General features: G+C 33.7%; 1 protein-coding gene across 8 annotated transcripts in view; it reads right to left on the reverse strand.

The window, feature by feature from the left end:
• LOC136026940 (putative golgin subfamily A member 6-like protein 3) overlaps window positions 1-16,779 on the reverse strand; it is a 66,481-nt gene that overhangs the window by 18,966 nt on the left and 30,736 nt on the right. For 3 of the 8 annotated variants that reach the window (XM_065703794.1, XM_065703793.1, XM_065703795.1), the window contains exons 6-8: window positions 9,572-9,664; window positions 4,687-4,885; window positions 1,350-1,486 (exon numbers count right to left, since the gene is read on the reverse strand). In XM_065703794.1, the coding sequence (XP_065559866.1) occupies window positions 1,350-1,486; window positions 4,687-4,885; window positions 9,572-9,664 (429 nt within the window). Of the gene's footprint in view, window positions 1-1,349; window positions 1,487-4,684; window positions 4,886-9,571; window positions 9,665-13,860; window positions 13,960-16,779 lie in introns of those variants that run through there. The other 5 variants (XM_065703790.1, XM_065703789.1, XM_065703797.1 and 2 more) reach the window with 5 other exon arrangements.

Here is a 16,779-nt window from a genome sequence, read left to right on the forward strand (position 1 = left end):
CATCTTAAGTTGATTGTTCGATATTAAACACGGAAGAAAGGTTAGATCTGTGAAAGTTTTAGGAAAAAATTATCAGAAAAAGCCGAAATCAAATTATCAGAAAAAGGATAAAAAATTATCCTTTAAAGAGCCGAGAAAGACAATATTCTAGTCCCTCAACGTAAATATAGCTAAAGCCCATTGTAACAATGAGTGTTTGGTCTGAATCTAAGCTCACCCAAAGGAGAATCTGCTCCATTAGACTACATCTGTTTTTTTTCCGTCAACTAATTATCTTTTTAACATTTATTATTATTATTTTATATTATTATATTATTATTTTAACATTATTTATTTATTTATTTATTTATTATTTATTATTATTATTATTTATTTATTTATTTATTATTTATTTTAACATATATTATTTATATTACTATTTTAACATTTTTCTATTTATCAATGCATCAATATATGCAAGAATAGAATAGGCAGACTTAGAAATAACCATAGTTTCTTAGAACATCTATATATATACGAAGATACAAGTAAATTTGATTATAAATGACATTAACAACATAGAAAAACAGACAGTTGCTTGGCTAAAAAAAAATTATTCTAAGCAAATATGCAAAATTGCCAGAAAATATGGTCATTTTAATATCAATAGTCAAAAGATAAATGTCTCGCGCAGCTAAATTTTCAACTAGCAGAAATTTTAAACTATCGTGTCTCAAGCTATTTTGAGCCACGACCATCAAGAAGAGAAAATGTTCAACCCATAGCCCCCATATTACAATTGATAATTTGATACTAATTTTCTTTTTTACCAGTAGGATCTAATTATCTCACTTAATTGCGACTGATGCACGAATATTTTTTTTTCTTTTTTTTTTATTTATATGTATAGTTAATTGAAACGTTTTAATTGATAAAACATTCGTTAATACAAAATCAATACATTTTATCAACCAACTCCGACACTTTGTATACACAAAAGATCATACTCCTTTGGGAGTCAAGACCCCCTTGGTCGAGAAATAGTAATATGAAATAAAATATGTGGGTCCCACATTCCTCACAATCATAACTGGCTTCTATTCCGTCTAACCACCAAAAATATTAGACGTAGACAACTTTAAATAGCGATCTTTCAGCTTCTTTGAAAAAAAAACTTCTTTGTTGTCTTTTACTGAAAATTTTAAAATCATCTGTTAAAATTAATAATTTGCGATGAGACTGAGAAAATAATTGGATTCGTCCTAAGTAATCCATTAGTAGCCCTCATCTTGTTCACAATTAAAACAAAATAGCAAATATCAATGATAAACAATTAAATAGATAACAAAGAAAATATTTTAAAAACTTACTTTGAAAGATGGACCTGTAGAAGAGATCTCGGCTGGGATGTTGGGAGTTATTTTGGACAACGGCAAATCTTGTATCATCTTCAAAAATTCCGCGTCGTATTTCTTCGTGCCGTCTGGATTTAAAGGGCTCCATTGACCTGAAAAAAGCGAAACATACATTATTTTAAAAAATAAATTTTAAAAATATTACCACTTTAACGGACTTTTACATCATTAAATGTTAACAAAGGATCAAGGAATATACAGGATGATAACGCAGAATTTATTCATCATTTATCAAATTATCCATTTTCTAACATCAAACAAATTGACACCTGCACTTGATAGTAACACAACATTATTAAAACAGACTCGGTAGTTAAAGCAATGAACTTGGTTCCACACTAAAAATACTAGAAACTTGGGCTCTGGAACCACCAATAATTGGCTATGTTTTTTCAGTCTTTTATAACATCCTCCTTTTGTGCTTGGTACCCATTTATCATATGCTCCACCATCTCTTTCGCAGTTTTGGGGTGAATGTTGACCTCAACTTTATAAACTGGCAAACGCATAAGGCTTCGGAGCAAATATGCTACTGTCTTTTTTTTTTCTTTGGGGGGGGGGGGGCTATAAAAGATAAAATAAAATTCAATATTTGCCAAACTCCTGGTTTAAATGTAAAGCCTAATGGTCTTTATCTAAATCCATAAAAAAAAAGTATCTAAAAACAAAAGCCATAAGCGACATAGTATAGAGCACAAGTTCTGTAAATGGTAATAAAGTTGAATGCAGAAGTGCACTATACATAGTTCTATTCTCAGAAATCACAACATTAATGATAATATAATTAACAATATATCCTTTTTGTATACAGTATTACTTAGTAAAGGATATTAATTGCAACTTCAAAGATTTATTATTAACAGAATATCTTTAAAAACTCTAACAAATGAGAAAACGACAGATTTTCAAATTTCCCCCTTTGTCCTTGATCAGCACAAAATTTATATTAGCCATTCCTTGGGCCAAGATAGACTCAATAAACCACAATTATTTTTTGAAGAGCGCATCCCCCCAAAAAGATCCCAAGGTGCCATTAAAACATCCTTAAACACCACCTAGAATCATGCATCAAAATAGAGGGACAAAATCTCTACAAAAAAAGACGATAAATGAATTGTATGCCGTATTTTTTGCGGATTATTCCAGAGCTTCTAGTTTCATAGCTGTGAAAATCACTATTTGTGCAAGAGAACTGAAAAACTTTTTTGTCTTTGATCAGTTTCAACCTTAAAGCTGTAAGTCCTTGGGCTATTATCCTAATGGTAATAAATACCAAAAAGTCAATGCAATATCTATAATGATAAATTGTGCCTAGGTTGTTAGCTGAATTTCCAGCCCAATATTCCTGAACCCTATAGTTTCATAAATAAAAAAAAAAAACTATTTGTAGAAACGCATCAAAATACGTTGTGTCCTTGTTCAATTTAAGATTTACAGCTGTGTCTTTGAAAAAAAAAGTTTAAATGATAAGTTCTTTAGTTCTAACAGATCAGATCTAATTTGTTAATTTATATAAATTACAACAAACATTTAGGCATTAAAAACTATTTGAAGCTTAATTAACTAGTTGATAAATTGTCATATTTTTATGCCAAGTGTACTTTTCCGTTTTTTTTTATATATACTCTTGATTTTCGAGGTTAATAAAGCGTTTGAATTGAGTTCAAGATAGTGTTAAATCCAACCCCCTCCACAGATGACAAAAAGGGTAAATCGATATTTTGAAATAAATTTTAAATACAGAAATAGACAAAGCTGTTTCGAGTGCACGATTTCATATGCTACACTCACCTGAAGACAAATTCTCGAATAACTCACTATCTCAGGTATGAAGAGAGAAAGAAAATGAGAGAAGCAGGTAGAGAATAGATTTTTTCCTTTTCTGAGTAAAAGCTGAAGCTTAGCAGAGCAAGAAGTTTAAAAGGTGACGAATATAAGCTTTAGAAGGTGACGAAGGTCACCTTTATATATATAAAGGTGAAAAAGTTTGAAGGTGACGATACGAATAATTGACAGTGGGTTGAATTTCTATAACTTCCCTTATGGCTCTTGCCAGGACGGTGTAAAGAACGATGAGACCAGGCACATCCAGGCTGAACCATTGCTTGTTAAGCTCGGGGTTTCTTCCCTGGCTTGTGAGCTTTGGCAATGAGTAATTTGACATTCTGTCATCCATTTAGTAGGGGAGGGATACTCTGGGATGTTTCCATCTGTATAGGGTGGGGTCAAAGTCAAACATAACACGTGCTGGGGCGTCATCTGACAGTCGAAGGAGGTGACCACTCCGGCAAACATTGCTCTGGGCAAGCTACGTCGATAAAGGAGCTTGCGAAGTACGTGACAGGAGAGTCGGGTTGGTAACTGTTAGTCCAGAGAAGACCCTCGATTCTTCGACGATGTATGGTCTGCACGACATCAAAGGTGTATAGGGCACATTTTGCGACTGGCCACGCCACTCCTCCATACAGTAACACGGTACTGAGTGAAGCGTTGTAAATATGAATCTTAGTATGGCGGCTTACACTTGGTTTTCGCCAAATGCTATTCAGCCAACCAACAAGTTTATTTCAGCCAACCAACGAGTTTATTTCCCATACCTCCCATAGTATCTATTAAACAATATCTAACATATTGTTTAAAAAAAAAAAGATATTGGGTATTATACCGGAAAATTTTTTTTTTTACAAATAAAATTAAATAGAGTGTAGTCTAAAAAACAAAAAAAAATATTGGGTCTAATGTCTAATATCGAAAAGAAAGAACTAGCTACCTCAAAGGGCAAGTTTTTATTTATATAAACATAATTTAAAGAATAAGAAGTCTAACTAAAACAAAAAATATTGGGTATTGTACCTAAATTGAAGAGGTATCTATTTTGTACTTAATTTTTAGCTGCTCAGTTGTGCATGTTGGGGGATTTTACGCGGGGGTAGAAGCTGGCTCACAATAACTATTTTGAGTGAGTCTCCCTAACTATTATAAGTGAGTAGGTTGTCAACTAGAACGTAGGTTGTTTCTCCCATTAGTTATTGAAGAATCCATGGTTGCTAAGTGGGCATAAAGAAAATAAGCGATTTAGCTAATTTTGGACTATTTTAAAATAGTTATCCCATATTTAATCTAATTCCAAATATAATCTTATATTTATGATATAACCCAACATAATACAGTCTAATATTTTAACTATCTTGTAATCTAATATAATATTATTAAACATAGTATAATCTTATATTTAATGAAATTCCAAGAAAGAAAACCAAGTATTCATTTTGAAATAAACAAAAAGACAAACCTTTTTTATAGGGAGATATTAGTTTTACAGATGGAATTTCGCGCTGTTCAATTTCAGGGAGTGGAGATTCAGGCGGGGAGTCAGCTGGGAAATCAGATTCTTTCCCTTCTTCTACATCTGGTTCATGTTTAGTATTTTGTGGTATTAGAATTGATTCCTTTGGTGCAGCAACAGATGTTTCAAGAACTGGAGGAGGCTCCTTAAAAATAAATTAAGTAGTACGCGCAAAAAAGTTAAAAAATGTGACAGTTGAACTTGTATGGATTTTCAGATAAAATTTGGCATCAATGATGAATTCAGGATGATAACGCAGATTGTTTATTCATCATAACATAAACACACATTTTTACACGCCATGGGTATGGGAACTTCAATTTTTTTGCTGGAATTATTCGTTATTCTAATGATGGGATGCGGCTATTAGAATGCGACAAAAAAGCCGGTTGAGGTTCAATTTTAAGGTGGTTTAACACAGCTATCAGTTTGCACCTTCGTAAAAACATGAAAAGCCAAATATATTAGTAACGGTCTTACTTTGACAGTTAATACTGTCTCGAATGGCTTACCAAAAAAGGACTTGCATTGGAATCCTTCCATTGAGTCTCTTACGTGCCACCTACAATTCTCAAACTAATACTACTACTAACAACTTATCACAGTACCAAGCTGTCTGAGGCCAACACCGTTATGCAGGCTCTACTTCAATCCCAACTTATTCAAAGCCTCCCTCTTTACACCCTCCCAGAAACTTCCCATTTCCTTTAGATCTTTCTTTATGAGATCCTCCCACCCCAACCATGGACGACCTGCTTTCCCTTTAGCCCTAGACGGTTGGCCGAAAAGGACAATCTTCGGCAATCTGTCATCCTTTATCCGCAGAACGAGCTCTAGCAATCTCAAACCTTTCTCTCATTATAGCCCTAGAAAGCGGGATTGAACCACACTTTTCGTAAAGCCTACCGTTTGAAATACGGTCTGTCAGCCAGGTAGCGAGAGCAATCCGCAGTCAATTTCTCTGGAAAACATCTAGTTGATCTTCATCAGCTTTTCGAGGCGCCCATGCTTCAGAGCCATTTTTCACCACTGTGGCTTCCCATATTCTAATCTTGGTTCGCAAACTTATCTTCCTATTTCTTCCAAACTTTTTTTAACTGTAAAAAAACACCCCAAGATTTGGCTATTCTACTTTTAACATCTTCACTGCTCCCACGGTCTTTACTAGTAATACTAACAAGGTAAGTGGAGCTCTCTACCGGATCAATCTTTTCGTTACCCAACGTCAGCTTTTCATCTTCACTTATCCCTAAACTTAGTGACTTAGTCTTCTCAACTTTAATTTTTAAACCTATTCTAGCATCCTGAACTCGCAAAGCCTCTAAAAGCTCATTCATTCTGCTCACATTTTCATCTAGGATGCTTAAAATATCAGGATGCTTACTAGTAATACTACCAAGGTAAGTGGAGCTCACTACCGGATCAATCTTTTCGTTACCAAACGTCACCTTTTCATCTTCACTTATCCCTAAACTTAGTGACCATCTAGGATGCTTAAATTATCAGCATCATCTAATTATATGAGTTTTTCCTCCCCATTTGATTCCGTGTTCTCCCATTGTCTTTCCCTACTCCTTAAGACAAAGTCCATCAAAATGATCCATATAAAGTGAGATAGAACACAACCCTGCTTAACTCCTGATTTAATACAAAACCAGCAGCTAACCTCATTCCCTATCTTGATCGCAGCAGCGTTATTCTCGTACATAGCACTCAACACTTTAATATATTTGTCTGGTATACCATACAAGGATAAAATCTTTGCTAAAGCTCTTTCATCAACAGAATCGAACGCTTGCTCATGATCTATAAAACTAAGGACCAAAGATGTTTAATAACTGAGGCAATCCTATATTATTAATTTATGAGTGAAAATTTATTGACACATCCTATACCTTTTCTAAAACCAAACGATTCTCAAAGGATTTGGGCAATTAATGCACCTTCTTTGTAAAATCTGCATACCCCAATTTAAAATAAAACAAAAAAACTGGTAAATAATTAAATTGTCTTATATGACCCCGGCATATGTCAGCCTAAAACATTTGTCACATATTCGACATGGCCAAACATGATCAAGGGCTTGGCCCTCTGACCTTGGATATGTCAGCTTAATACAACTGGCGTATATTCGACATGCCCAAACGTGACCAAGGACTTGGCCGCCTTATGAGTAAATAAATTCACAAGTTATCACAAAAAACGTACTGGCAAAAAAAGACTAAGCAGATATTTCACCGGACTTCTATTCGGCAAAGCCACTCTCACTGCAAAAACTGAACTTTTAGGTACCTGGTGCTGATGAAAAAAAAAAAAAAAAAAAAAAAAAAAAAAAAAATCTTTATTGTAAATGAGTTTGTACCCTGGCAATTTAATGCATATTTTCCAACTGAATTGATATGTATTTGCAAGAGGTACTTGATCTTTTTTTAAATGAGAAGGAATGTATTTATAATATAACCCAACATAATATAATCTAATATTTAAACTATCCTGTATCTAATATAATATTTTTGAAGATAATATAATCTTATATTTAATTTAATCCCAAGAGAGAAAACCAAGCTTTCATTTTGAAAAAAAAAAGAAAATAAACCTTCTTTGTAGTGATATATTAACTTTACAGATGAATTTTCGTGCTGTTCAATTTCAGGGAGTGAAGATTCAGGTGGGGAGCCAGCTGGGAAATCAGGTTCTTTCCCTTCTTTTATATATATTCACACAACTAATTGGGATAGCTGATCCACTGAGAGTACCTGAGATTACACCATTATCTTAGATTACACCTTATCTTCAGCCTCAGGTAGTTACGTCTATATTTTTAGAGAAGGATTCACTGGAAAAGTATTATTCCTGGGCAAGAGGTAAGAGGTACTTGATTTTTTTTTTTAATAAGAAGGAACGTGCGTTGAATCTGTTTTTATTCAATTTATCATAAAAAAGGGTTTACACCTGTTGAGCGTAATCAGCCCTGTTGAGCAAAACCAGCATCGTATTGGTCTGGTCATAAGTGTTAATTTTCATCATTTCAGCGATAAAATAACTGAGTCAAACGAAGCTTAAAACAGTCCATTGATATAAAAAGTTATATTACAGAATTAATAGTTATGAATTCATATATGGGGGGAGGAGAAGGATAGCAAGCATTCGTGCAGCACATGTAGTCTGAAGAAGGGGATGCTTAAAAATCTTAGAAGACCAATTTCAACAATTATATTAAAATTTCAACTCCGTATAATCCAACAAGTTTCAAGTGGTATTTTTGAACATTATAGTGTGTAAGGCTAAAAAAGACTTAAGTTTGATAATAATAAATTCAACCCAAATACTTAAGACCGCATTATTCACGTAAGGTCTATAATATTATTTATTCTGGATTTGTTTTTTATATATTTGATTCTAAGAAATATGTTACCGCATATAATTACAATCTTCAATTCAACTCAAAACAAAATTATGTAAATGCGACATACAACTTTGGTTCATGATCACGGCTTTGGTTTAGGATCAACAGTTTTATGATCATTTAGTCGAATATTTAAGCGGAGGCTGACAAAAAAACTTTAAGATTTTTAAGATGATAATATTTGTATTAGTATGCCTTTTCTAGAGCTCACGCCTTTAAATGGGATTAAATAAAAAAAAAAGTTTTTTTAACTGCAATTAAGGAGCGACATTAAAACTTAAAACGAACAAAAATTATTCCGTATATGAAAGGGGTTGTCCCCTCCGCAACACCTCACTCTTTACGCAAAGTAGAGTTGTGAAATTACTCCGTATATGTCAGGGGCTTTTCCTCTTTACGCTAAAGTTTGACTCTTTGTCACAACTCTACTTTTTAAAACAATAAAAAACGTTAGCGTAAAGAGCGAGGCGTTTCGGAGGGGACAACCCTTTTCATATACGGAACAATTTCTGTCCGTACAACGAAACAGTAATTTTTATACTATGTCTGTTGGAAGAAAAATGCGATATTTAACACATTTCCATAAAAGAAAAACAACATGACGGCAAGCTTTATATTTTTCTCTGATATCTAAGTTTCTTTAAAGAAAAATCTACGTGAAGAGTGAGGATAAAGAGATACCAATACATCAAATATAAAACATAAAGACCAAAGAACGCCATCTAGCGACTGGCAAAATTTGGCATTTTTAAAGCCTAATTAATTATCTATGATTTGTCCTCATCAAAGCTAGACCGACTAATATGTACTACGCCTAATTATATTACCAAGAAAATTAGGCATAACCCTATGCCATCACAGACAAATAGGCTAGGCCTTATATTTGTCTTTTAAACAGTAGGTTAGACTACCTTAAACAGCCAAATACTTGATTTATACGACTTACACAGAGACTTCACCTTTAAGTGATATTAATGTACAGATCAGGCCCAAAGAGCATGAGAAACTATGAGTTTTCAATACTATTTGGTTAGGCCTTTACCAATTATCTAGTTCGACTTGAATTTTTCTATTTATTTAACGATATTTGATGATTTCGCCAACCACTACGCTGCATCTGACAATAGTAGTTTTCAACTCCTATCTTTCCATGTTAAATAACCGAAAATATTAATTTACTGCCCCACTATGCTTTATAAATATTACGCAGAAAAACATTGAAGATTAATGTGCAAAATACATTAAACTTAAATTTAATATAGCGACATGGCTAAACCCGTGCTAAAAGCAAAATAAAACCATATGGCTAAAGCAAAATCATGCATGTAAAATTGGAGAACTAAGCTGGGAAATTGTGAGAAAAGCAAGAAACATAAAACTGACAAAAAAACAGAAAATACGATATAGAAAAGAAGCACAAAATACTTGAGCCTGTGCAATGGCGTCGTCCCTATTTGATTCCTTGAATATCCTATAAAGGTGACTTCCGGGTGAATCCCTCGTGAAATCCAAATTTTTCTTAGAAAAGAGATGTAATACAATTATTCAATGCTTGAAAAAATCTCAAAACCAAACAAAGAAATGAGGAGTGAGAAGAAATGAGGATCTTACTTGACAAATACAAGAGAGGTTTGATCAAAGCATTATACGAACTGCATTTGTTTCAAGTTAAATTGATTTTTGAAAATTTCTCTGGGGCATACTAGAGGATTGGCTTGGGTTGCATTAAAGCTTGTAAGCTTTGGTTCTTCAATTAGTTAAGAACACACCGATTATAGCCAATGAAGTCAGTTCAAATTTTGAAGGGCTTATACAATCTACAGCAATGTTCACATTACACTTAGTATTACGTTTCTACTGAAAATGAAGAAACACTCAATTTATCATTTTCATCAGAGATAGACCGATTGTTCTACTGCCTACTAACAGCCGTTTATTATTCTTCAGTCTGTTTCCAGTCTCATTAAAAACAGTAAACTGTTTAACTAACTGTTTAACTGTTAAGACAATCAGAATTATAAATTTTTGAAATTTCGCATTCATCAGAGTCCGGCTTCACCTTCCATGTCCAACTTTTTTTCTAATTACATTAACTACAATTGGGTTCCAGTGAGTTTCAAAATTGTGGAACTGTCTTAAAATATTAAACAAGAGCTAAGAGCTCATATGGCTCTTGTGACGAGGCCGGAAGAGCCAAGAGCTCATATGGCATGAACTATAGCAAAATTCTAAGAATCAATAAATTGATTTAAAAGGAAAATCAGAGGCTTAATACCGGTAGGGATTTCATCATCCTAGCACGTCCAGAAGCACCGAACTCACCAAAGCACTGGACCCCTCATAACTCCCCCAAAGAGAGCGGATCCAATCCGGATACGTCAATCACGTATCTACGACATTTGCTTGTTCTACCAACCAGGTTTTTCCCGATCTCTCCACTCTTAGCGTTTTCTAAGATTTCCGGTTTCCCCTGCCAACTCCCTCCAATGTCGCCAGCTCTGGTCACAATTTAAACTAAGAGTTCTGAGACATGACTTGCTTCTAAATATCGAATTTCATAAGGATCTGGTCACCCGTTCTTAAGTTAAAAATACCTCAATTTTTGTAATTTTTCCAAATCAACACCCCCCCCCCCCCTCCAACTCCCCTAAAGAGAGCGGATACGTTTCAATTATGTCAATCACGTATCTAGAACTTGTGCTTATTCTTCCCATCAAGTTTCATCCCGATCTCTCCACTCTAAGTGTTTTCCAAGATTTCCGGTTTCCAAGATTTCTGTTTCCTCCCTCCAACCCCCTATGTCCCCGGATAAGATTCCGATTGGAAATGGAGCATTTGAGGCATAAAATCTTTCTATATATCAAGTTTCACTAAGATCCGATCACCGATTCGTAAGATAAAGATACCTAAATTTTCATGTTTTCCAAGATTTCTAGTTTTCTCCTCCAACTCCCCCCAATGTTTGGCATAAGAGTTCTGAAGCACAAGATCCTTCTAAATATCAAATTTTATAGGGATCTAGTCACCCGTTCGTAAGTTACAAATAGCTCATTTTTGTAATTTTTCCGAATTATCCCCTCCCCCAAATCCCCCAAAGAGAGAGGATCCAGTCTAATTATGTCAGCCACGTATCTCGGACTTATGATTATTCTTCCCACCAAGTTTCATCCTGATCTCTCTACTCTAAGCCTTTTCCAAGATTTCCAGTTCCCCCCGCCCAAACTCCCCCAATGATATTGGATCCGGTCGGGATTTAAAACAAGAGATTTGAGTTACGAGGTCCTTTTAAATATGAAATTTTATTAAGATCCGATCACCCGTTCCTAAGTTAAAAATACCTCATTTTTTCTAACTTTTCCGAATTAACCGTCACCACACTCCCACCCCCTCCCCAGATGGTCGAATAGGGGAAACGACTATTTATAATTTAATCCCGTCTGGTCCCTGATACGCCTGCCAAATTTCATCGTCCTAGCTTATCTGGAAGTGCCTAAAGTAGCAAAACCGGGACAGACCGACAGACCGTGAGAATTTGCGATCTCTATTTGTCAATTGGTTAATACCAAGTGCCATAAAAACGACAATTAACAAATAAAAGAAATACGACACGAAATACGACAAATAAAGACAAAATACGTAAAAAGACGAAACACGACAAATAAAGATGAAATGCGACAAAAAAAAAGACGAAATAAAGACAAAAGACGAACGAAATAGAATACGAAATACAACAGATACAGAAATACGACGAAATATGAAAAATAAAAGAAATGACGCAAACTACCGTTGGCTTCCAGTGAGTTTCAAAGCTGTGGAACTGTCTTAAAATATTAAAAAACGACAATTCACAAATAAAAAAATACAGCTATTTACCGTTTGGAGTTCAGGTTTTGACGTGTAATTACCCTTCAAGTAAAACTTTATTTCTAATGTGGAGCGGCTGGGGATCTTTGATAAATTAAGAGAAAATTTAGTCTTAAAATACAAATTTTTTTGTGTTTTTATGATTCTTCTTCTATCGAAAATAATTCTCTATCGAAAATAAAAACGTAGCGAGCCAACGATTACACTATTATTATTCCCCGAAATCTCAGTATCGTATGTAGACTCAAGTTTACTATTTAAATGGATTACATACAGACAGGAGAGGGGAAACTTTAAAGTGGCAAGACAAGTAAATGATTTGTCTATTGTGACTCAAAAGGAGTTATGTTGCATACTACATAGTCAAAATTTTTATTTAACATAGAAGGGGAAAAAAAGTAAAGTGTGTCTTGGGGAAGTTGACTATTGTTAGGGAGAAGCTGCTAGTGAAATGAAGGTTTTTTTTTGCACCCAAAATAAAAAACGTAAAATTTAGCTGTCAAAGGCTGCATTTTCAACCCTTCTGGGAAAGAGAAAAAAAGATTCATCGCATTAAAAAAAAAATCAAATTCAGAAGCTTCAATAATTTTGAAGATAGGGATTGCTGAGCTTAAAACGTTGGATTGTAAGCCTAAGTTGTAAGTTCAAGTAAGTCATAAGTCAGCTTAAGTTTGAAAAAATGATTTATCCAAATGAATCTTGAGTCATCTCAGCCGAATTAATACTAACTTGTAATAAGAGGTACAATACCATTCAGGCGAAAACTGAAAACAATAAACAAATACAGATTCAAGCGAATCTGTTTCAATGCAGTCTTGCAAGTTCTATATCTTTGGATACTTCAATCACTGCTGAAATAATGAGAGAAAACCCAATCCAGCTTTTGTGACTTGATTAATATACATATTCTTCTTTGTATTTATGCCCCCCTCTTCTCGCTATCTGTTTGTTTCGATTCATCTCTCACAGGTTAGTAGTGGATTTCATTTTCCACTGTAGATTGTCAATAATAAATATATACTTATACTTAATATATATATATATGTATATAAATATATATATATATATATATATATATATATATATATATATATATATATATATATATATATATATATATATATATATATATATATATATATATATATATATATATATATATATATATATATATATATATATATATATATATATATATATATATATATATATATATATATATATATATATATGGGTTGTTACCTCTGAATTATTTGTCTTTATTATTTTTTCTATTGTTTGGTAAATGACAACTTATACTTATTGACGACATGACTGCCTGTCCATGGATTATTCTTTATGGTTGATTGTGTATGGCTATGCTGTTTGACCTATGTGATTGTATGGATGAGTAGGGTTAAGGCCTCATTCAAGCGCTGGTCTATATTAATCACTAATTTAGGAAAACAGTCTTCCTTTTCTCCTTCTGTCCTTCTTTCTCTTTTTTTTTTTTGTGCTGTTGCATTGGTGATTTCTCTTTTCATGATATATATATATATATGTGTATATATATATATATATATATATATATATATATATATATATATATATATATATATATATATATATATATATATATATATATATATATATATATATATATATATATATATATATATATATATATATATATATATATATATATTATGATCTATGACGCATAATCGACGATTTATTGTTCTGCAAATTCGATTATTTTTTTTCTTTCTAAATAGCTGTCGTCAGATTTACAACTAATACCTTATAAATGTACAAGATATGATATAGTGACATTAAAAAAAAAACAATAAATAAAAATTTATAGAGCTTACCTAACTAATAAGTTGCTGTACATTATCACTAGTCTTGGCTCCAAAAGATTCCCAAGTAAGACGGGAAGTGTGCCATAAACGAGCTGCTGTCTCTTTATCCTGAAATTAAGGAAATACACAGTTGAAAATATGATGCGAATCAATTTCAAAATAGAAGGAAGACATTGTCTTGGTATCAGTCCTGTTGAGCAAAAGCCACCATGTCTGTTAAGTAGCTACATCATCATCATGCATGCATTTCAGAAGCTAAATTGACCAAGTCCACTTTTTTCATAAAAAAACATAATATAGACACTTAAAGACACAAAGAGTATAATCAACAATGAAAACAAATCTTTTTGCTACAAAAAATCAATATACCGTTTTAGAAGTAAAGCCCGTTTGAATAACAGATTACAGATGACAGATTACCGAAGATTGTCCTCTTTGGCCAACCGTCAGGGGCTACACGGAAAGCAGGTCGTCCTTGTCTGGGTTGGGAGGATGTCATAAATAAAGATGTAAAGGAAATGGGAACTTCCTGGGAGGGTGTGAAGAGGGAGGCCTTGAATAGTTTAGGTTGGAAGAAGAGCGTGCGTAGCTGTGTTGGCCTCAGGCGGCTTGGTGCTACAGTGAGCTATAACTAGTAGTAGTAGTAGTAGTATGAAGGTGAAAATTTAATAGAATATTGAGGGGGAATTTGAACTACATTAAAACACACTTCTTGCATGCAGATTGTCAAAAGGCAGTATGTCAAGCATAAAATGGGGTATTAAGTTGGAGCTTTCACAGAATACTTAAAGGGGAAGATCAATTGACAAAAAGGTAATATATACATGTCACTACTAACACTACAACCACTACTACTTTTACTAACACTACTACTGCTACTAAACTACAACTTCAATTGCTGCAACTAAGATGGAAAGGATGTAAAAGGGGTTTCAAAAGCACACATCAACAATATTTTGGGAGCGGCTTACCTGTTATCAAGGTGAAACTTCCAGGACATCATGAAAGAGATGTTCAACTGACCAAAAGGTAAGATATACATGCTGCTACCGCTATTAATGCTGCTGCTACTACTGTTACTACAACAACTAATACAACAGCAACTACTTCTCCCTTTACCACCGCAACTACTGTGATACTAATACTATTAAGGCTAAGTCTATGAAAGTAAACTTCGAGAGAATACTGATGGCAATTTCGAGCTCACAAAAGACACTATGTGGATAGATTGTCAAAAGAACGGATCTTAAGAATTGATCTGTGTATTAAGTTGAAATACTCAGAAAATTCTTAAAGGGGAAGAGCAATTGACCAAAAGGCAATAAGATTTCTTAAGGGGGAAGAGCAACTGACCAAAAGGCAATATGTGCACACTGCTACTACTCCTGCTAGATTTACTAGTTCTGCTACTACTATTACTATTGTTCCAACTAATTCTTCTGTTGAGATTACTTGTAAGGCTAAGAGCATTAAGATGAAAATTTTACGAAGTACATGTATGTGAATATAGAGGTTATGAAAGGGACATATCGACGATGTCATAGCAATGGCTAAAAGTTGAGTAAAATACTATTGATGTGACTACTGTTACAACAAGACCTAAGGGTATGCAGGTAAAATTTTCAGAGAGGTTATAGGCGGAAGGTAAACTGAGTCACAGCACGCCATTCGTACATAGGTTATATAGAAGAGCATATCAGCAATATCTTAGAAAAAAATTTGTGTGTGAAATTAATTTTAAAAGGCGTATTGTGGGGGATGTTGAACAAACCAACAGACAATATCTGAATCATAATACTACTGTTTCTACTCCTACAACTACTATGACTGCTATTATTATTGTTACCGCTTCTACTACTACTGGTACTAAAGCTGAAACCTCTACCATAAATTCTACTGCTACTGCTATAACTACTAGTGCAGGTACTACTGCTACTAAAGCTAAGGGTACTGGTGAGAATTTTGGGCAATATTGAAACTGTATTGAAAAATACCAAAATACATTACGCCCACATAGGTTGTCAAGACGGCACATAAGCAATGCTTCAGGATCGGTTAATGGTATTAAGTTGAAACTTTCATCGAGTGTTGAAGAGGGCTATTTGCATAATTGTACTAATGCTGCAATTACTACTACAACTATTGCTAATACACAAGCTAAGGATATTAAGGTACAGCTTTCAAGGAATATTTAGGCGGATATTCAAGTTGCTAAACTAAATAAAAACGAACTATGATCATGCAGATCGTCAAAAGGGTGACAAAGGAATATCACAATAACGGCACAAGTTAGACCTTTCAGGGTAAGTTGTGGCAGATTTTGAACTAGCCAGAAGACACTAGCCTATGTGTGTATACTTTTAATAATACTTGTACGGTTACTGTAACTATTAACACTAAGGGCACTAAGTTGAAAGTTTTAGGGAACGTCTAGATTAAACTATTGTTTAAAACAGAAATTAATTAAAAATACTTTTTCACGAAATACATTTTTCAAAAAAAGTAAAGAACTGCATTAAACCAAAAATGAGCGAAAATAAAATCAAATTATCCATCAAGCGTAGAACTTCCACAGATCAGCCTCAATAATCAAATAAAACCCAAAACAAAAAGAAATTATAATCAATAACCAAGACAGGCCTAAAACGAGCAGAAAGTAACATTAGTAGGACTCACAACCCTTTTGCCTTCTCAAGGCCAGAACATAATTTGCACTTTACTATAAAAATACAAATAAATTATTCCTTAAAATATCAAGCATTTTTCCTTTATTTAAGTTATAATACGGAAAACATTAAAAAAAAAGAAATTTCAGTTTTATTTTCTTTCCCTGCATACAGGGTAAGGCAGCCATCGGTACTTTCTAGAAGAAATATGTGTTCCTCAAGCTTTACATTGTGGATCAGTGGGGTGTTGCGGTGTGGAAGT

This window comes from Artemia franciscana, chromosome 5, assembly GCF_032884065.1.
Source record: "Artemia franciscana chromosome 5, ASM3288406v1, whole genome shotgun sequence".
In the NCBI taxonomy this organism is placed as follows: Eukaryota; Metazoa; Arthropoda; class Branchiopoda; order Anostraca; family Artemiidae; genus Artemia; species Artemia franciscana.